The 22,508-nt window shown below is 43.1% G+C and overlaps 1 protein-coding gene across 2 annotated transcripts in view; it reads left to right on the top strand.

The window, feature by feature from the left end:
• The window catches only part of LOC144594461 (E3 ubiquitin/ISG15 ligase TRIM25-like), a 33,176-nt gene extending 11,482 nt beyond the window's left edge, over window positions 1-21,694 (top strand). Inside the window, exons 6-10 of one of the 2 annotated variants that reach the window (XM_078400955.1) lie at window positions 2,136-2,234; window positions 12,684-12,775; window positions 14,579-14,666; window positions 16,624-16,754; window positions 19,772-21,694. In XM_078400955.1, the coding sequence (XP_078257081.1) occupies window positions 2,136-2,234; window positions 12,684-12,775; window positions 14,579-14,666; window positions 16,624-16,754; window positions 19,772-19,852 (491 nt within the window). In that variant the 3' untranslated portion in view covers window positions 19,853-21,694. The remainder of the gene's footprint in view (window positions 1-2,135; window positions 2,235-12,683; window positions 12,776-14,578; window positions 14,667-16,623; window positions 16,755-19,771) is intronic. The other variant, XM_078400956.1, reaches the window with a different exon arrangement.
• Window positions 21,695-22,508: the final 814 nt, after the last annotated feature.

Here is a 22,508-nt window from a genome sequence, read left to right on the forward strand (position 1 = left end):
CTTATTTGTGTATGAGGAAGAATGAAAGAAAAAGGAATGTCCTTTCAGAAAAGGAATGTCCTTTTGTGTATTAACCAGCATCGGTAGAACTGAAGAGTTCTTTAGTTTCCTTTTCTGGAAAGGAATTCTGGAAAGGAATTGCAAGGAATTGTTTCTGCAAGGAATTAAATATCGGGGAGTTCACAGGACATGGGGGGAAATTTGATGTTTATTGGAACTAGAAGTATGATTTAAAGAAACTTCAAGACCAACAAAGTGTCTCAGATCATTTCTATTGAATGGTCTAAATAGCACCAATTAATACCCCCAAAAATCACTACTAAATTGATTTCTCCTGTCTAAAGTGGGCATACAAACAAAGAACTGATAGCCACATCTCAACAACAGGAACAGGCTTGCATCTTTTGGCTGTTAGGACATGCGGCTACTGTCTGGAGTATGTGAAAGAAGTGCACAGTAATGAGAACAAGTATAAACTGAATATGACTTTAAATCAAACGAGGAAGAGAGTAGGACGAGTGTAAATGAGCAATTGGCATATTGAATCTGGTATATGTAAGTAGTTTAGTTTAGAGTTACAGCATGGAAACAGGCCCTTCAGCCCACCCAGTCCACACCGACCAGCGATCACCCATATACTAGTTCTATCCTATACACGAGGGCCAATTTACAGAAGCCAATTAATCTACTAACACACACCACATCTTTGAAATCTAGCGTATCGGCGAAAACGCACGCGGTCACAAGGAGTGTGCAAACTCTGTACAGACAGCACCCGTAGTCAGGATTGAACCCAGGTCTCCGCCGCTGTAAGGCAGCAACTCTACCGCTGCGCCAGTGTGCCGCCCTCCTTAACACTAGAGGTTACACTCAAGAGGTTAAAATATAGATTTTATATAGATGAAAAACTAAATTATATTTTAGATTCCTACATCGGCAGTTTTTTTGGTTTTAAAATGTAGAATAGGCAAGAATAAACCAACAAACTAGACAAAACTGCAATAATTTAAGGGGAAAAACAATTGAAGTGTTGAATTGGTGAAATACAGTAGTCTAATTGTATGAAAGAATGTTTATTTTAAATGTAGTCATTTATTATCCATCTAACTGGACTTTGACACAATGGGAGTGAACCACTACCTTGAACTGTTGTTGTCCTTGCGGTAAAAATCTTATATTTGTCATGGGTGGTTTTTGATTGATTGACTTACTAGTCATTTCAGAGGGCAATCAGGAGTCAGCAAAGTTGCTGGTGGCCTGGATTAATACAAGGTCTGAAGAAGGCTGTCAACCCAAAACGTCACCCATTCCTTCTCTCCAAAGATGCTGCCTGTCCTGCTGAGTTACTCCAGCATTTTGTTTCTATCTTAAATACAAGACAATCTGGGTGAAGATGGCAGATTTTTTTGAAGGATGATTGTTAAACCAGATTGTTGGCGCAGCGGTAGAGTTGCTGCCTTGCAGTGAATGCAGCGCCAGAGACCTGGGTTTGGTCCCGACAACAGGTGCTGTCTGTACAGAGTTTGGACGTTCTCCCTGTGACCTGCGTGGGTTTTCTCCGAGATCTTCGGTTTCCTCCCACACTCCAAAGACGTATGGGTTTGTAGGTTAATTGGCGTGGTAAATGTAAAAATTGTCCCTAGTGGGTGGGTATAGGATAGTGTTAATGTGCAGGGATCGCTGGTTGGCTCAGGGCCTGTTTCCGCACTGTATCTCTAAACTAAAGATAGGATTTTAAGACGATTTTTCATGTTCAGTGCAACTGAAAAAAGTCTATTAATCCAGATTACTTAATCAAATGACATTGGACAAATTAGTCTCCCTTATCCATATTGACCTTGTGATCTGTAATGTTCAGTGCATATCAGGAGCTGCGTCCTTTCTCCACCAACGTGTAATGAGTGTGTTGTGGGCTTACAATCTTGCACAATATCATTCATTTTAAGCATGAAGTTAAGTTTCAGCTCATGAGAGTTCTTGTGCCTGCCCACTGTGTAGCCAAAGTAAAACGTTTTCAAACATGACCTGAAATATGTCATTCAATGGAAAAGTAATGTATGTTATCATTTTCAGGGCATTCTTACATGGTATAACAATGTGCCGGCTTCCCATTTAACTTGTATTTCCTGTTCCAGTTGATTTTCAGTCTATGCCCACCGCTGGTCCCAGCCACGCCCCTCAGCCTCTCGTGCATTCCTGTCCTCAGGACTTTTGGCCAAGTTCTTCAGTAACTGGTAAGAAGCTCATCAATTATGGAATATGTGGCACTGAGGTATCACTACATTACGGGTACTGTCTGTTTGTACGTTCTCCCCGTAACCTGCGTGGGTTTTCTCCCGGTGATCCTGTTTCCTCCCACAATCCAAAGACGTACAGGTTTATAGGTTAATTGAATTGTCCCTAGTGCGTGTGGGATAGTGTTAATGTGCGGGGATCGCTGGTCGGTGCGGACTCGTTAGCTGAAGGGCGGTTTTTGATGCTGTATCTCTAAACTAAGCACATTATACTGATTGAGTTATTGAAAGATCGAGACCCAAAATGTCACAATTATACAAATGCTGGGATTTGATTGACTGAAAGATACAGAGTGGAAACAGGCCCTTTGGCCCACCGGGTCCACGCTGACCATCGATCACCCATTCCCACTGGTTCTATGTTATCCCACTTTCTCATCCACTCTGCACGCTTGGGGCAATTTACAGAAGCCAATTTACCTACAACCCGCACATCTTTGGGATGTGGGAGAAAACTGGAGCACCCGGAGGAAACCCACCAGGTCACATGGAGAATGTTTAAACTCCACATAAACAATTTCTGAGGTCAGGATTGAACCTGGGTCTCTGGCACTGTGATGCAGCAGCTGCACCACAAACACATGAGAATTAATATTGTGAGATAATCCGCTGGCCAAGACTGCCATTTCATATCATTTCATTTCAGGAACAGCATCTCATATTTTGCTTGGGCAGCTTACAGCCCAGTGGTATGAATATTGATTTCTCTCACTTCAGGTAGCCCCGGCATTCCCACTCTCTCTCCCTCCCCCACCAAGTCACACCAGCTTCTCATTTTCATCCTCCAAACAGCTAACAATGGCCTGTTTCCTTTATCATCATTACTTTTTTTGCATATCTTTCATTCATTGTTCTTTGTCTCTCTGTATCTCTCGTTTCCCTTATCCCTAACCAGTCTGAAGAAGGGTCTTGACCCGAAATATCACCCATTCCTTCTCTCCAGAGATGCTGCCTGTCCTGCTGAGATACTCCAGCTTTTTGTGTCTATGCCATTTCTTAAAGTGAGTTGTTTTACTGAGTGTAAAATTCATCCTTCTCATGCAGACCATGATAGTTGCCTTAAAAGTACCACTACTTTTGAATTTGCCTGCATTTAAGTTGATCCAAACTCTGCTCTCAGCTTAATTTAATGATCTCACTTTAATTATCTCTTTGCCTTACAGTTCTGTACGATTTTATCAATTTTTGTGTCTCTTACAGAACTTCATGGTTTGTAGAAAGTTTGTAATTCATTTTTGTTTGGTTTTCTTTCTTTTTGATCTTTTATAATTTCATAGCCCACTTATTGTACCCTTGGATAGCAGACCTGATAATGTAACAAGGGTCTAAACTGGAAAATTATGGAAAAGCTTGTAGGTCACAGGTAGTATCCAAGGAGTTTGAAACAACTCAGGTTATAGGGTCATACAGCATGGAAGCAGGCCCTTCCCCCAAACTTTCCCACACCGACCAACATGCCCCATCTACACCAGTCCCACCGGCCTGCATTTGGCCCATATCCCTCTAAACCTGTCCTATCCATGTGCCTGTCCAAATTTTAAAAATCATTTTGATAGTAACAATGGGGTTTTTGAACTTTCATAGGATGGAAGGTGCAATCAAACAATTATCATGTTTAAAATAGTTGTGCCTCCACACACCTTCCCACACCAATGTTTTCCATAACTTTTTAACTGTCATTTATTATTGAAATTACTATGTCATCTTGTCATGCTGTACCTCTAGTCTCCTGTAAGTAGTGGGAAAGTATTCTCTTTGTTTTATATCTTCTGTCTTCCATATTTGCAATATGGAACATCAATACTTTAGTCCACGCCCAATATCATATCATTTTTGTCACAGTATTCTATATAAACAAGGCCATAGTTTGTATATTTTCAATGTTGTCCTCATTCCATCTGCTGTGAACTATTTCAATAAATCTTGTTTTATTGCGGAGTACCATGGATTAGTAAATAACAAGTATCTCGATAATGGGCTGGTAGTTGGTGAGAAAAGGCAACGGTATGCATCAGCCAGCTGCATATCTTGTCAATGACTCAAGAGTTATGTTTTCAAAATTGAATATTAAGAAGTTTTTCTTTCAAAGCCTTGTAACGGTGTCAAGTAGTAATGGGTAGGGATATTTTTTTCTGTTACAATACAATACAATACAATATATCTTTATTGTCATTGTACAGGGTACAACGAGATTAGGAATGTGCCTCCCATACGATGCAATAAATTAATTAGCTAATCAGTATAAATTTATACAACCCAGTGAAACAAATTAGAAACAGTTTAAAACAGTATAAAGTGCAAGTAGATCTGTGCCGGTTCACTGTGCGATGTGACCATCCGGCTCAACAGGACCGGTTCATGGCAGCTATGGCCCTGGGGATGAAGCTGTTCCTGAGTCTGGAGGTGCGGGCGTAGAAGGCCTTGTAGCGTCTGCCCGATGGTAGAATTTCGAACAGACTATTGCAGGGGTGTGAGGAGTCTTTGTGGATGCTGGTGGCTTTTCTGAGGCATCGTGTGTTGTAGATGTCCTCCAAGGCTGGTAGCTGTGTTCCGATAGTCTTCTGAGCTCTATGGACTACCCGCTGAAGAGCTCTCCTCTCTGCCTCCGTGCAGCTGAGGTACCACACAGGGATGCCATGCGTTAGGATGCTCTCTATGGTGCAGCGGTAGAAGGTCGTCAGCAGCTGTTGGGGCAGACCAGACTTTTTCAGTGTTCTCGGGTAGAACAGTCGTTGCTGTGCCTTCTTGACCAGCGCAGCAGTGTTAGTGGACCATGTGAGATCCTCCAAAATGTGAGTGCCCAGAAACTTGAAGCTGGACACTCTCTCCACATTGTACCCATTGATAAAGATCGGAGTGTATTCCCCTGATTTTCAGTCCCTGCCAAATCCTATTTTCCACAGTGCCGATCGTTAATCATTAATGCTGTCACCAGATCTCTGGGCAATGGTCACCCCTTAGCTAAATGATAAGGAGTTTGCCAGTTATCATTGTAGGCAGTTATAGGCAGTTAACATCGTGTCAAAATCCAGCACAAGTGGTGGGTGGTGATGACCCTGGGTCATACTAGGTTTAGATTTATTGGCGTCACGTGCACTGAGGTACAGCTTTGCTTTGCGTGCTGTCTAATCGGATCAGATAACACTATACATAAATACTATCAAGTCAAACGGAAGTACAATAGACAGAGCAAAGGGGAAAATACAGAGTACAGAATACAGATTCAAATTGTAGTGCATCAGCTCCACAGACAAAGTGCCATGTCTGCATTTGGGTAGGGGTGAATCGGACAGTACCCTAGCTTATGGAAGGATAGTTCAGAAGCTTGATGGTTATCGAGAGTGGAAGGAGCTGTTCCTGAGTCTGGTGGTACGTACTTTCAAGCTTCTGTATTTCAGCCCGGCGGGGGCAGAGAGAGGAAGAAATGAGCATTCTTGGGCAAGACTCTGATTATGTTGGTTACTTTTCCGAGGCAGTGTGACGTGAGGATGGAATCAGTGGTTGGGGGAGTCTGGACTGTGTGGTGGGCTAGGCTATATCTACAGCTCTGCCATTTCTTGCGGTCTTGGGTAGAGCTGTTCCCAAACAAAGATGTGATGCTGGGTGTCAGTATGCTCTCTATGGTGCATCTGTAGGAGTTTGCAATGGTCATTGGAGACATGCCGAATTTCCTCAGCCTCCCAAGGAAATAGTGCCCTCTTGGCTGTCACTTCAAAGTGGTTGATCCATGACAAATCCTGGGTAATATTAACACCAAAGAACGTGAACCTCTCAACCACTTCCACTGGGGCGTGCATTCCACCACACCTCCTGAAGTCGATGACTGGCACCTTCATCTTGCTGACATTGAGGCAGATGTTGTTATCTTGACACCCTGTTACTACGTTCTCCATCTCCATCCTGGACTCCACCTCATCATTGCTCGTGTTGTCTCACACCGCCAGTGGTATCATCTGAAAACTTGTCGCTGAAGCTAGAGCCAAATTTGGCCCCATAGTCGCGAGTGTACAGGGGGTATGGTCAGGGAACCAGTGTTGAGAGCTATTGTGGAGGAGACATTTTCACTTATCCTCACTGATTGTGGTCTGTGGGTCAGAACGTCAAGGATCCAGTGGCAGAGGGGGGTGCTGATTCATAGGTTTTGTGACGAGTTTACATCAAAGATACTAGAGGAACAGGATGGACCACTCCATGGAAATCGCCGATACTGAAGGTAAGTACGCAAAGGAGCGGAATGTCCGCCATTTTAGTAGGTAAAACCCTCCGTTCACTAAGCCTCTTGCAGTGTAATCAGTGTTTTGGGGGAACAGTATGTGTGATGATACCATAAAAATGCAGAAAATATCTCGTCTATCAACACAGATTTTTGTTATTTTTCTTTTTAAATGTTTCTGCAAGTTTCTGCCTACTAAAATGGCACCATGATGTACTACGGTTTTTAGGGTCGAGTGGTCTATCGTGTTCCTCTAGTTCTTTGGTTTACATGGAATTGTGGTGTTGAAGGCAGAGCTATAGTTGATAAATGGGAGTCTGACGTCGGAGTCCTTGTTGTCTAGGTATGCCAAAGATGAATTTGGGCCCTGGAAGATGACATCTGCTATGGACTTGTTGTGACAGGATGCAAACTGCAGTGGTCCAAGGGTGGCTGGGAGGCTGGAGTTAATCTGCACCAGTCTCTTGGAGCCCTTCATGATGGTGGAGGTCAGGTAGTCATTAAGGCCTGCCACCTCACTTTTCTTTGGCTCCGGGTTGAAAGTGATCTTCTTGAAGCAGGTGGGGACCTCATTGTGGTCAGCAATGCTGCCTGCCTTTGCCTTTTAGCCCATTATAACATGCGAGCTTTGCCACAATCTGCAGGTGTCCTTGTCATTAACTCCAGCTTGGTCAAGAATCCCCTCCTGGCATCCTGAATGCCTCTGCAAAGGTCGTAGAGAGATTTCTTGTACCACTTGGTGTGGACTTGTTCTTCATCAGGGAGTGGACCAGAAATCCATGGCTCCACGGTTGGGGAACACAAGTATCATCGTCTGTGACACACAGTCCCCAACACACTTATTGATGAAGTCTGGGACATTAGTGGTGTTTTCATCTAGGTTAGCCACAGGGTCCTTGAATATGGGCCAGTCCACCGACTCAATGCAGTTTTGAAGGATGTCATCTGTTTTCTTGGACTAGCCCTGCATGTCTCTCTACACCGGATTCTCCCGCTTCAGTTTCTGCTTGCAGGCCTGGAATAGAAGCACAGCCAGGTGATCAGAATGACCAAAGTGTGTTCTCGGAACGGAACCTTATGCATTTTTGACCTTTGTGTAGCAGTGGTAGAGGGTGTTTGGGTTTTTGGTTGGGCAGGAAACGTGCTGATAATATTTTGGCAGCGCCCTCTTGAGGTTGGCCTGGTTGAAGTCCCCGGCTATTATAAATAAGGCCTCGGGGTACTTTGTTTCAAAGCTATTGGTAACATGGCCGTTGTTCCTCAAGTGCAAGTTCAGCATTGGCCTGGGGTAGGATGTGGACGGTTTTCAGGGTAGCCGAAATGCATTCTGCGGCTGGTTGTAGGGACGATACTTCACCGTCAGATGTTCAATTTTTGGGGAGCAGGAGCTCTCCAGGCCCTCCATTTCCGTGCACCACGCTGTGAATTAGAAAGCAGACCCCTCCACCCTTAACCACACCTGAGGACACCATGCCGAACCATCCAGTGTAACAGAAGTCCACAGGTGGAACGGCACAGTCACGTGAGGCAGGGGTGAGCCATGTCTCTGTAAAACCGAGCACACAGCAGTCTCTCAGTTCCCCAAGCAGGTAAGTCTAATTTTAAGTTCATCCAGTTTGATCCCAATAGCGTGTACATTTTCCAGCAGTATGTGGGGGAGAGGGGACTTGAAACCAGGTTGTTTCAGGCTCACCTGAAGTCCAGCTGCCAGCACGGCATTAGTCTTTCCCCTGTGGGAGCTGGATGTGAATCCAATCTGCCACGATAAATACAAAGATTGCTTTCATCCCAACAATCCCAACTGAAGTATGTTTAGGTAATCTTGTTTCAGTCCCTCCTGAGTGAAATTCATAGTACAAAAGCACTGTTATTTCAGCTTTACATTGAATTCCTGTTATGGACTACTTGATAGCTGGTATGAGAAATAGAAAATGTCAAATTGGTATTTACCTTGACTTCAGGAGCATAAAATGTACTGGGAAATGAAAGCTGCAGCTTGTATCAACATAAATAGACACAGGAATAAGGTCACTTTGTCCCTTGAACCTGCTCTGTTGTTTCATAAGACTTAGTATTACTTCTTCCGTCCAAACTAACCCTTTCACCACCTCTCTGCTAAAATATTTGTTCATCTTAGTATTAAGTAAATTTTGACTTGAAGCTGCCACAGCTTTTTGGGGTAGAGAATTGCAAAGAATTGTGATCCTCTGAGAAGGAACTCCTTGTCATCTCTGTCTTCAATGGGTCAGCCTTTATTTTGCCCCCGGGACACAAAGGTGGCCGGGCGAGGAGAGGGACGTCAGTTTGCAAGCCCATCCAGTTGAAGGCGACAGGGGAAGGCCCTGCAGGAGCCTGGGGCTTGCCTGGATTGGGAACTGCTCCTGTAGACAGAGCGCATGGGTGAACCCGGACTTTGGAAATGGCGGCCTGCATGAGTAAATATGCTAAAAGCATTTCACTGCGCAGTTGCACATGTGACACATTCAGCACCATTCAACTATTGAGTTTGAAACGCTATTCTCTCCTTCCACCTTGAGGGAAACATCCTCTCAACATCGATCTTGCTGAGGCCCCCATCCCAGGAATCTACGTGATGACCTTTCTCTCACCTGCCTCTAATACAGGTGAGGCAGGTGTATTAGAGCCTCACCTGTATTGGTGGAAGGTGTGTAGGACTTCCTACACACCTGCCTCTGTTGGAAGGAATTGCAGATGCTGGTTTAAACTGAAGATAGACACAAAATGCTGGAGTAACTCAGCGGGACAGGCAGCATCTCTGGAGAGAAGGAATGGGTGACGTTTTGGGTCGAGACCCTTCTCCTTCGTCTGAAGAAGGGTCTCTACCCGAAACATCACTCATTTCTTCTCTCCAGAGATGCTGCCTGTCCCGCTGAGTTACTCCAGTTTTTTTGTGTCTAATACAACAGTATTGCTTCTTAAATACGTATTGAGGATGTGATCTGACCGATGCTTTATGGAGACTTATACTCCATCCTCTTTCAATAAAAGCAAATCTGTACATGGAGTCCAATACAAAATGGTTTCCTTTCAAATACCAAACGGTTTCCTTTACATCAAAACTACAAGATTGGTGTCTGATTTGAGTTTTATAATTTCTTTGTTCTCTTCTTTATTGCAGTACAGACTTATTTTATGTGCTCGTTTGTTTTACATCTGCACCTTGTGGGCTTTCTGCATAATATCACAGTACAGATGTGTTACTGTTGAGATATTAATTAGACGCATTGATGTCTGGTTCCACAGAGCAGCAAGGAGTGTGCTTTCCATCACTTTATGCCAGGTACTCTGATGATGTATTGGACATAATTTACGTCATTGTACCGTGGGTTCATGCACAAACAGCATCAAGGTGTTCAATGTTTTTTCAAATGGAGCCTTCCAAAGAGGGTTTGAATGTGACTTTGTAATGACTATCTCAGACTTCAGAGAGTGATTAATAGCTCCCATGTAACACTACTTCCTATGGAACATGAAGAGAAAATTAACATGGGAGGGGTGAGGCTTCAAGGAAATCATGGAATATATTATGAAGAATGAAGATATAATTGTTCAATTCCTATGTGCCCCATTTCATTTGAAAAGTTTAACCTTCTGTTGTATAAACATGCTGCTTAGTTTCTGAAATGTGCTGTTTCAATTAAATGACTTCCTCCATATATTATATAGTAAAGGGTATTATTGAAGCAACAAAGTAATCATATTTATATATTGAACTCAACTTTTGAAAGTTGCTAATTCACCTTGATTCTTGCAATACACCTTAAAATTTCACAGTCCAACAGGTTTGGTATAATAGTTTCTTGTTATTGCTTTTTAAACCTATGAATTGTTTACAAGTTTGTACATCAGTGTTGCTTTTCCTAAAAAAGTAGCCTAAGCATTTCCCCATGCATACTGTCATCACCCTCCAAGCAACACATCATCCTGGCTTGGAAATATGTCGATGTTCTTTCTCAATTGCTATATGGTATGAATATTGGTTTCTCTAACTTCAAGTAACCCTTGCTTTCCCTCTCTCCCCATCCCTCCCCCTTCCCAGTTCTCCGACCAGTCTTACTGTCTACGACTACATTTTATCTCTGTTTGCTTTGTTGTTACCTTCTCCCAGCTAACAATGTCAATTCTACATTTTCCTTGAGCTTCCTTCCCTTTGTCCTGTTTTCACACCTTACACTTCCTTATCTCTGCATCCTACCCTCCTGGCATCAGTCTGAAGAAGAGTCTCGACCCGAAACCCATGCTCTCAGTGGAAGGCTGCATTCAGTTAACGCAAGGGCAAGTGGGCAACAAATTTGGGGTCACAACACTTGGCCAATATGACTTACATGAAGCACCTTGGGCATGTTACTGTGTTAAATGTTGCTATACAAATTCATAATATTTTTCAAGCTTTGATAAAATTAACTTTGTTGTATGTATTTAATAGGAATCTGAGGGGGTTACTTTTTCATGGTGGGTGTATGGAACAAGCTGCCAGAGGCGATAGTTGAGGCTGGGACTATCCCATCGTTTAAGAAACAGACAGGTACATGGATAGGACAGGTTTCAAGGGTTATGGACCAAGCACGGGCAAGTGGGACAAGGGTAGCTGGGACATTGTTGGCCGGTGTGGGCGAGTTGGGCCGTAGGGCCTGTTTCCACACTGTATCAATCTATAACTCTACAACTCAATCTATGTACGTGTATTAAGGAGTTGTGTAGGAAAGAACTGCAGATGCTCGTTTAAATCGAAGGTACTCACAAAATGCTGGAGTAACTCAGCGGGACAGGCAGCATCTCTGGAGAGAAGGAATGGGTGACGTTTCGGGTCGAGACCCTTCAGACTGATGGTCAGACGATCAGTCCGAAGAAGGGTCTCGACCCGAAACATCACCCATTCCTTCTCTCCAGAGATGCTGCCTGTCCCGCTGAGTTACTCCAGCATTTTGTGTCTACATTGTATTAAGTAGATAGACGCAAAATGCTGGAGTAACTCAGCGAGTCAGGCAGCATCTCGGGAGAGAAGGAATGGCTGACGTTTAGGGTCGAGACTCAATAAATGCACAACTTTTCTTGGGGGTCACTTGGGGGGCATTTTTTTTGTACCCCGAGAAATAAAGTAAAATTGCTGTCGGGTAGACAGTATTATGATCTAAATAGATTTCTGAAAAATGTTGCTTACACTTGAAATACATCCCATGCTTAATGAAACCGTGAAGCAAGTATTAACTAAGAACTACTTTCATGAATCATAAAAAATATTTTTTAATTTCGATATGATATACGATACGATAGAATTTTATTTATCCCAGGAGGGAAATTGATCTGCTAAAACCCCTGTCCTACTTTGGCGATTGTTTAGGCGACTACAGGCGACTAGGCTGACGCCACACGGTCGCCGGGGTGTTGCCTGTACGGTCATGAGTCGTCTCCAAAGAGTCGTAGCATTTTTCTGGTCGCCGCTGGATTTTGAAATGTTTAAACATTTTCGGCGACTGTTGTGTTTGACGTCAATGATCGTAGCTTGACGTCTCCCGACGTAGGCGCTGTTGTAAGTTGTCGCCAGGTTGTCGCCAGGTGACGTAGGTTGTCGCCAGTGCTGACTTCGTAGAATTCCATTGGTGACTACCTACGTCAACCGGCGACGGGTACCGATGTCAAAACCAGAGGCCAAAATGACGTGAATTGTCTTCAATTGTCGCCGACCTGGTTGTAACTTGTCGTAGCTTGTCGGGTTGTAGTAGGTTGTCGTGGGGGCGGTCGTAGGTAGACGTCCTAAGTCGCGACGATTGGGTCGCCGGTTGTCGGTAGCTTGCCGTAGCTTGATGTCAACTAGGTGGTAGGTGGTTGTAGCTTGTCATAGACATTGTCGTAGGGGGGGTTCAGTTGCTGATTTTTCGGCGACCTGCTACGACTATTGCAGTTGCCGGCAGTTGCCTAACAGCAGAAAATACATGAAATTAAAGTGACGACTGGAAAGGATTGGGGATGTGTAAAGATTGGGGAGGTGGGGGGGGGGGGAGTCAGTCTCAGTCTACCCCACGACAGAAGGGGGAGGAGTTGCACAGTTTGATAGCCACAGGGAAGAAGGATGTCCTGTGACGTTGTGTCCTGCATCTTGGTGCATTCCATTTCAGTTACATAGACTATAATAGTGCAACCATGTTTTATTGCAGGTATGGACATGGGTGGCCGATGTACCATTGTTCCAAGCAGGACTACTCTTGTCCCACCATTAATGTCAGCACCAACTCGAGTTAGGCATCAGGTATGAACAGCTTGCCGCTGAAATACAAAGGTTATGTTAATTTTAATCTTTGATTACCACAACATTTGTTAACTTGGTCACCTGGAACTGCAGTCCTTCAGTTCTCATAATTGCCTTGTACATTGCACAATGGTGCAGCATGGATTTATGTCATTAAAAAAATTGCAACACAATCACGGATCGCCATGAATGGACAAAGGCATTTTGAATGTGCCAGTAATGATTCAGATTCTAACAGAGTGCCTTTCTTTCTTTCGTACTTGGTTGGTCACCTGTTTGGTTCAACTAAAAAGGGTCACAATTAGGCATTCCGCCAAGATCATTGTTGATGAGGGTTTATACTTTAGAGATACAGGCCCTTTGGTCCACCAGGTCCGTGCCGACCAGCATTCACCTGTACGCTAGCATTATCATGCACACTAGAGCCAATTTACAGAGGCCAATTAACTTACAAACCTGCTCGTCTTTGGAGTGTGGGAGGAAACCGGAGCACCTGGAGAAAACCCATGCTGTCACTGGGAGAACGTACAAACTCCGTACAGACAGCACCCGTAGTCAGGATCGAACATGGGTCTCTGGTGTTGAGGTGTATAAAATCATGAGTGGAATAGATTGGTGGACGCAGAGTCTCTTGCCCAGAATGGGGGGGATGGAGAATCAGAGGGCATAAGTTTAAGGTGAGGGGGAAAGATTTATGTAGCAATTTGAGAGGTAACTTTTTCACACACAGGGTGGTGGGTGTATGGAACGAGCTGCCAGAGGAGGTAGTTAAGGCAGGGGTCATCGCAATGTTTAAGAAGCAATTAGACAGGTTCATGGATAGGACAGGTTTAAAGGGGCATGGGCCAAACGCCAGCAAGTGGGACCAGTGTAGATGGGACATGTTGGTCAGTGTGGGCAAGTTGGGCCGAAGGGCCTGTTTCCACACTGTATGACTCTGTGACTCTCCCTATGATGAGTTAAAGCAGAGATGGTCTGAAGAGCTGCAGGGTTAAACAGATAGAAGTGGTGGAGCATCACCGTTGTCAGTGGGTGTATTATAGCAAAACACGATATGCGACAACCTATATTGTAAACCTGTACAGGAGGTTAGAATGGCATATAGAAACATGGAAACTGGAAGTGAAGCCTTGTAGATGAATCATATAGTATAAGAAAATAACTGCAGATGCTGGTACAAATCGAAGGTATTTATTCACAAAATACTGGAGTAACTCAGCAGGTCAGGCAGCATCTCAGGAGAGAAGGAATGGGTGACGTTTCGGGTCGAGACCCTTCTTCAGACTGATGTCAAGGGGGCGGGACAAAGGAAGGATGAATCAGTCTGTAAAGATAGAAGGGTTCTAAGATGGAGGGTGTTGTATGTGAACTATAGACGTTGACAAGATTTATCAGCTGTAGCCAACTCTGTTCACAACAGTTCAAGTTCCACTTTATTTCATGCACATGAACACAGTGAGGTAGAGTTGCAGTGAAACATCTTGCTTGCAGCAGCAGCACCTCAGGCACATAGACCCTGGCAAACAAACAGAACCAAATTATACATAAATATATAATGTACATCGTGGGTAAAATTGTCAAAAAGAATGAAAACTACAAAAAAAAGAGACATGAATGTGTAAACATGATTAAAAAAGGAAACAAGTCCACATTCGTGCAAAAGGTGGGTTGTAGTGTTCTGTGTGACAGCATGACTTGACAAATTGTTGCCTTTTTATGAAAAGGGCATTTGCTAAAGGAAAGATCCCAGCCGTGGAGTGAGTCTGTAGCCCCAGATTAATATTCCTTTTATTTTCTTTGCAGCCATCGAGTGCAGCTGGAACGGAACAGGAGCCCCTCACAGCTGCGATGCTTTCAGTTCTCCCCTTCCAGGAACAGAAACAACGCATAGGTATGTGAAATTTAGATAGTCATGGATTAAGCCTTGTATGTACAATTATAGAAAAAAACACATTTGGATAGAAGCCTTGCACGTCAGGGTAAGTGTTATGTTTATTCCCTCACCTCACTGTGTAGCACACCTCTCACTAAACCCTACAGTGTACAACCTTGTTACACAAAGGGGTGTACGAAACATTCCACACTGTATGCTCCACAGGCAGAGGGCAATGAGAATATCTCCATCCTCAATCATAGGATTACCACCATCAAGCGTGAAGCATTTGCAACTGCTCTCAGCCAGACGTGCTAAGTATATGATCCACCTTGGCTTCCTCTTGCGGTCCTCTCTGTCACTGAAACTAGGTTTTAACTAACTCCGTTTTCTACATGTGATACGAGGAATTAGCTGAAGGTTCCTGACAGAAATTGCGATCAAACCGGGCTGCATCACAGCTGTGGTGCTGAAGACGAGCTCAAAGACTACCAGTTCCTCCAGCCAAGCTGTTCCAGTACAGTTACAGCATTGAAATGTGGCCAACAGTCGGAAAACGGCTTGGCTGCATCCATTCCGTGAAAAGTAGGACAGATTCAATTCACCAATAATCTTCTCACTGAGGTACAGTTTACACACTTCTTATTTTAGACTTTGTCCAAAGAGCTGAAATCCTTTGATGATGACCGAATATAGTGCCAAGATGCCCCAGTAAAACTGGTGAACATCGAGAAGAAAATTTTACACTGGTTGAAGTTATACTTGTCACGAGGAAGATTCTTGTTGTTGTTGGAGATCAATGATCTCCTTCATCATTGTGGAGTTCCTCCCCACAGTGACCCAGGTCACTGTCTTCAGCGGCATCAAAAAACATCAATTGAATGGAAGCTGTATCCGTCTCATTTTATTGTATATTCATGTTCTATACTGTGGAAAGTTTATTTTAGTTTAACGATACAGCTCGGAAACATGCCATTTAGCCAGCTGAGTCAGTGGAGGCCAAATCACTGGATGGATTTAAGAGAGAGTTAGATAGAGCTCTAGGGGCTAGTGGAATCAAGGGATATGGGGAGAAGGCAGGCATGGGTTATTGATTGGGGACGATCAGCCATAATCACAATGAATGGCGGTGCTGGCTCGAAGGGCCAAATAGCCTCCTCCTGCACCTATTTTCTATGTTTCTATGAGTCTGCATCAACCAGCGATCCCCGCACTTTAATGCTATCGGACACACACTAGGGACAATTTACAATTTACCAAGCCAATTAGCCTACAAACCTGTACATATTTGGAGTACGAGAGGAAACTCGTGCAAGTCACGAGGAGAACGTACAAACACCGTGCAGACTCGTGGTCAGAATCGAACCTGGGTCTCTGGAGCTGTAAGGCAGAAACTCTACTGCTGTTCTGCCCATTTAGGTGTTGGACTAAATTCTATAAATCTATCTGTCCACTGCCATTACAGGAGTAGGAATATGTAATCATTTGCAAATAATATTCTATTCCATTTGCAACTCTTAGCAAATGAAGCAATCCATCATTCTTGCTGCAAGACCCAGACAACACTCATTCAGAGTCCAATAAGTGCAATTAACCCTTGCAGCATGAATATCAGCCAATAGTCATCTCCAGTTATAAATGAGTTAAATGTAACCTTATCAGTTTAGTTTATTGTCACATGTACCGAGGTACAGTGAAAAGTTTTTGTTGTGTGCTAACCAGTCAGCAGAAAAATAATACATGATTACCATCACGCCATTTATAGTGTACAGGTACATGATAAGGGAATGTTTAGTGCAAGGTAAAGGCAGCAAAGGATAGACCGAGGGTCACCAATGAGGTAGATAGTCGTTCAGCATTGCTCTATGGTTGCAGGAGATTCAGTTGCCTGATGTGTGAAGGATAGAGCACATTATCTCGCTCAATTATTCAAGCTAACATCCTTGCAAATTATTTTCTGTGAATCTATTTTCAGGTGAAAGGCTTTTCAAGTTAATCAGTGTTTTGCAGCCTGTCTTGGCAGGAAAGATCACTGGAATGCTGTTGGAGTTGGATAACTTGGAACTGCTACACTGCTTAGAGTGCTCGGATTCCCTCCACTCTAAGGTAATCCTGGAATGGATTTTTTTTTTCTGATGGTGAAATCCCTTCGTACTTAAAATCTGGAATTTGGGAAAGTGCTAACAAAGTAAAAGAATGGTCATTCATTTTCATTTTTTATACATTTTTGTAAAAGAGATGGAATTTAATGCGTTACCAAGTGAAGGAAAGCTTGATTTAAAGATACGTAATTGCTTAAATGAAGAACTGGTAGCCAAGTTAAGAGCAGGTTATAAAATATGTAATTCTTATCTTGTTTCTGGCATATTGAGCTCTCTGGGATGATAAGGATCCCAAGATCTAAGACTAAACTAGTTAGGCATTTCTAGCCCCATTGTACACAAATGGCACAAAGATTATGGAATATTGGAAGCTTGTCTGTGGACCTAGAATAAATAAGCTGAGACGCCATCAGCTTCAGAATGCGTGTTATCACTTTATCGAAGTCTAACAACATCTGACACCACTCTGTTTGAGAGTGTTTCACATATCTGCTGCATCTCACGTCCAGTCTGTTCATTGTCTTCTTTATACTGTCTGGGACTTTGATGTTGTTATTTGTTGATTTTCATGTATTCACTCAACTCTCTGACTTGTACTTTCATGTTAGTGATCGTTGATTCAGTATTCGTTTCTGGAATAAATTTGCCGTCATGTATTTCTCCAACGTGTTATGGAATATCCCTTGCAGCAATCACTTGATTAATCCGAATACTTTGTTTTTCCTCCCGTTTAGTACTTCAGACTTGTACTGCCCAACCAACATGCTAAAAGTCTCATGTTTGACTTTTGTAGCACATAGAAATGAAAGGTTTAGAGAGGGTAGACACGAAATGCTGGAGTAACTCAGCGGGTCAGGCAGCAACTCAGGAGAGAAGGAATGGGTGATGTTTCGGGGTCTCGACCCGAAACTCCTTTTCTCCAGTGATACTGCCTGACCCGCTGAGTTATTCCAGCATTTTGTGTCTACCTTCGATTTAAACCAGCATCTGCAGTTTTTTTTCCTACACAGGTTTAGAGAGATATGGGTCAAGCTCAGGCAGGTGGGACTAGCGTAGATGGGGCATCTTTGTCGGCATGGGCAAGTTGAACCGTAGGGCCTGTTCTGTGCTGTATGACTCTATGACTCTAGTCCTTTTGTTAGGAATAGTTTTGCTTTTGTTTCATTGCTATTGTATCACTCTCTTCTCTAAGCTCGGCTGTTTTTAAATTCAAGTACATTCAAAGCATGTGATCCATCAAGTTTCAACTCAGGTGAATCCTGTGGTGGAAAGTGGCATTGCATGATGCTCAAATGGGAAATTAGCTAAATGATGATTCATTATGATGTTTGAGCAAACCTGGAAAACTTCACAATTTCTTTGAAAAAGCATTGTATGAATAAATTAAAACTTTTCATTGAATTTAGACACAAAATGCTGGAGTAACTCAGCTGGTCAGGAATAGGTGACGTTTTGGGTCGAGAAGTGTCTCGACCAGAAACGCCACCTACTCCTTTTCTCCAGTGATACTGCCTGATCCGCTGAGTTACTCCAGCATTTTGTGTCTATCTTCGGTGTAAACCAACATCTGCAGTTCCTTCCTGCAAGACTTTTCATTGGTTTGATCATATATCTGTGTCTACCATTAAAGAACATTCTAAAAAAAAATTAGCAAAGCAGTGGTAGCAAATGTTGACGTAAGAGACTGCAAATTCTGGAATCGTGGGCAAAAAATAAATTGCTAGAGGAACAGGGGCCAGTCAGCGGAAGGAAATCATGGGAGGAATAGTTGGAAGGAAATCATGAGAGGAATAGATCGGGTAGATTCACAGAGCCTCTTGCCCAGAATTGGTGCATCGAGGACTAGAGGACATGGGTTTAAGGTGAAGGGAAAATATTTAATAGGAATCTGAGGGGTGCCTTTTTCACACCAAGAGTGGTGGGTGCATAGAACAAGTTGCCAGAGGAGGTAGTTGAGGCAGGGACTATCCCAACATTTAAGAAAAAGTTAGACAGGTACATGGAGGGATATGGACCAAATGTGGGCAGGTGGGACTAGTGTAGCTGGGAGGGACATGTTGACCGGGGTGGGTAATTTGGGCCCAAGGGCTTGTTTCCATGCTGTATCACTCTATGACTCCATGGGATGCTGCCTGACCCACTGAGGTGCTCCAAAGTAGCAAATGTTGAACAACTATCATTGACACCTTTGTCAATCAGAATTAGTTTCTGGATCTGGTATAACACCTTTAAAACTATTAGAGCAAGGTTTCATTCAAAACATCAAGTATGCTTAGAATTAAAATATTTCTGTCAAACAGATCATGATTCAATTGGTTGAGTTCTTCAGGCAGATTACAGCTTTAAAGTCTCAATTTATAATCTTGCCAGTGCAGGGATTCAGTTGGAACTGGGACTATAACAGCTTGGAGAAATAATATGGTGACACAAACAATGAAACCGATAGTTGCTATAGTAGCTTTCCTGCTATTGTTCAGCAAATATGATTAGATATACTTAATGCTGCATAATATGACATAAATAACATGGATAGGAAGAAGGGTTCCCACACTTTATAAATTTACATGCAGATTTATACATCGTATTATGACTTTAGGCTTTAAGGATACAGTGTGGAAATGAGTCCTTTGGCCTAACCAGCGACCACCCGTACACTGGCACCATCCTACACACTAGGGACAAGTTACAATTTTACCAAAGCCAATTAACCTACAAAACCTGCACAATTTTGGAATGTGGGAGGAAACCGGAGTACCTGGAGAAAACCCACGTGGTCACAGGGAGAAGGTACAAACTACTTCCAGACAGCACCTGTAGCCAGGATTGAGCCCGGGGGTCTGTGGCTGTAGGGCACCAACTCTGCTGCGTCACTGTGCCGCCCTTTGTTATCTTTTTAATATTAAGATTTCTGCTTTGTTTTACAGTTAATGTACTTATTTAACTAGCAGGTTAAGAGTGCAAATTGCATCGAATCAGTTGTTGCCGAGCTCTCATTGTTCTCTGCTCTGTGCTTCTGCATAGGTTGATGATGCTGTGTCGGCTCTCCAGAGGTATCAGGCTCAGAGGGACTTCCTACTGAAAACTTCCAAGCGGAAGAAATAAGAAGCAACAAGCAAGCAGGACTTTTTATCAGTATTTGTGGTAGCGCAGCTTGTGTCGAACAGCTGCTGTGTGATTAGCTTACAGTAAGGCTCAGCTGAAGAATGAATGGTTACCTTGGTGGCTTATTGAATATTGGGACTGGATTTTGAAAGCAGTCTGCTCATAGTGGAGATACCGGATTGGGTGGCTTCAAGAATCGGAGAGCTCCCAGGGAGGTATCAGTAAAGTCTGAAGCCAGAGAACACGGGCCAGCACTCAACCAATCTAAAACTTCCTACAGATGTGGCGTTGGTTAGTGCAGAATTCACATTCCACTTACAGTTACTGCGAAAAGCTGCAAGGATGAATGATGCTGGAATTGTTGACCTGATGCACTGGATATTGTTTTCTGAGTCCAGTAAGAAGAGATATTTCTGAGGCTCAGAGTAGGGGCATGTTAATTCTATATGAGGTGCACTAAAACATATCATATGGGAATTGAATGAAAAACGAAACAAAATCTCTTGCATTTCCCTAGATTGGCATTCATCCCTCAGTAGAATGTGCCTTTTAAATAAATGTTGTTTTTTGAAAACTTTAAGAGATGCAATTTATTTTATTTTACTTCAGTCTCCAGTACACACAAGCTGAGAAACTAGATCGAATAGTGCTTTTATTTATGCACAGACGATACAAAAATCAATTTAATTTACTCAAGTTGGTTATGTCCATGTAAAATCATGTCCACTTTAAAAGTGCGTTGGAAGGAACTGCAGATGCAGTTTTAAACCGAAGATAGACACAAAACGCTGGAGAACACAGCGGGTCAGACGGCATCTCTGGAGAAAAGGAATCGGTGACGTTTCATGTCGAGACCCTTCTTCAGCCCCCATCTGAAGAAGGGTCTCGATCCGAAACGTCACCTATTCCTTTTCTCTAGAGATGCTATCTGACCCGTTGAGTTACTCCAGCTTTTTGCGCCTATCCATTTTGAAAGTGTTCTAGGCACTTTTTGTATCCTGTTCGTGTTGATGCACCTGTCATTTTTCCAGCATCGGATCCAAATCTAATGATAACGTTCATGAAATGCTGATTCGCTCCCTCACAATTGAAAATTGGAGCTCCAAGATGCCCTTTGTGGACCAGTCTCTGTGCAAAAACAGGCACATCGTGATTTATCACTATTTAAAGGGACCTGAGAGAGTTACCTGATGGAGATACTTGATTGGGTAGTTTAAGAAATCACCAAAGACTGCTCAGTTACTGTTCACACCCATAGAGTTTGCTAAAGATATTAGGGAGTGCATGCTCCAGAATTTAGCTGCCGAGGCACCCATTCCACAGGCCTCTCCGTAGTGACACTCCTGGTGGCACAGCTAACAATCTTTGCGAGAGGCAAGTTAGGGTCTGTGGTAATGCCAGCTGCAGAATATCTGTGGAGGACCAAAAATCTCCAAGGAAGTCTCATGTGGAACTCGGTTTCATGAGTTCCAGGTAAACAGACTCGATGATTCCATTGATTATTCTGGGTAACCAGGACGTGCAAGTTGATTATCGACTTGGCACGGCACAGATCTGAATATTATCTATTGTTGTCTTCACTAAAGTCTAGAGCAGTTTATATTTAAAAAGAAAGTTTGATATGAATCTTTAATACGTTTGTATGCCATTACTATATTTCTTGTTTTCATGGATGAGTTATTCTCCTTAAAATATCTTTCTGACAAAGGGAAGTTTCAGTTGCTACAATGAACAAAAGACATTTGTTGTTTGGCCTGTTGATGCAATGGGCCAATACAAAAGACGGGAAATCTTCTTCACAAAATATGTTCATTTTATTGTAAGTTGTCCACTGTGGGTTGTTTAACATGAAATATAATTATTTTGAAATTAAATCTGTATTTTATAATTTCATTCTGCCTTTCGTATGGCAGTCGATAAATCTCCAATAACAAATGATAATTCTTCTACACTCCCCAGCTATTCTGAGGAGTTCATCTTTGTGGTAAAGCTGGTCGATATCCATGTCCCTGGAGAAGCTGGGTTGAGCCATCTTCTCGTAGCACTGCAACCCGTGTCATGAAGGTACCCTACAAAGCTTTGGGTAGAGTTCTAGGATTAACAATGAGGGCATCGAGCGGTGCGATACGATACAACTTTATTCATCCAGGATGGGAAATTGGTTTGTCACCAGTCGATAGATACAGTTACGAGGCATTGAAAGTGTCATGTGCATTATAACAACAATGAAATTTAAGTGACCAGTTATTGCACAGCACATATGTAATATTGCACAAACGTGACCCCATGACAGAAGGGGGAGGAGTTGTACAGTTTGATAGCAACAGGGAAAAAGGATCTCCTAGAATTAACACGGAAAATAGGTACAGGAGGAGGCCATTTGGCCCTTCGAGCCAGCACCGCCATTCATTGTAATCATGGCTGATCATCCCCAATCAGTAACCCGTGCTTGCCTTCTCCCCATATCCCTTGATTCCGTGAGTTCCTAGAGCTCTATCTAACACTCTTTTAAATTCATCCAGTGAATTGGCCTCCACTGCCTTCTGTGGCAGAGAATTCCACAAATTCACAACTCTCTGGGTGAAAAAGTTTTTTCTCACTTCAGTTTTAAATGGCCTCCCCTTTATTCTTAGACTTTGGCCTCTGGTTCTGGACT

The sequence above is a fragment of the Rhinoraja longicauda genome, chromosome 6 (genome assembly GCF_053455715.1).
Source record: "Rhinoraja longicauda isolate Sanriku21f chromosome 6, sRhiLon1.1, whole genome shotgun sequence".
Taxonomy (NCBI): domain Eukaryota; kingdom Metazoa; phylum Chordata; class Chondrichthyes; order Rajiformes; family Arhynchobatidae; genus Rhinoraja; species Rhinoraja longicauda.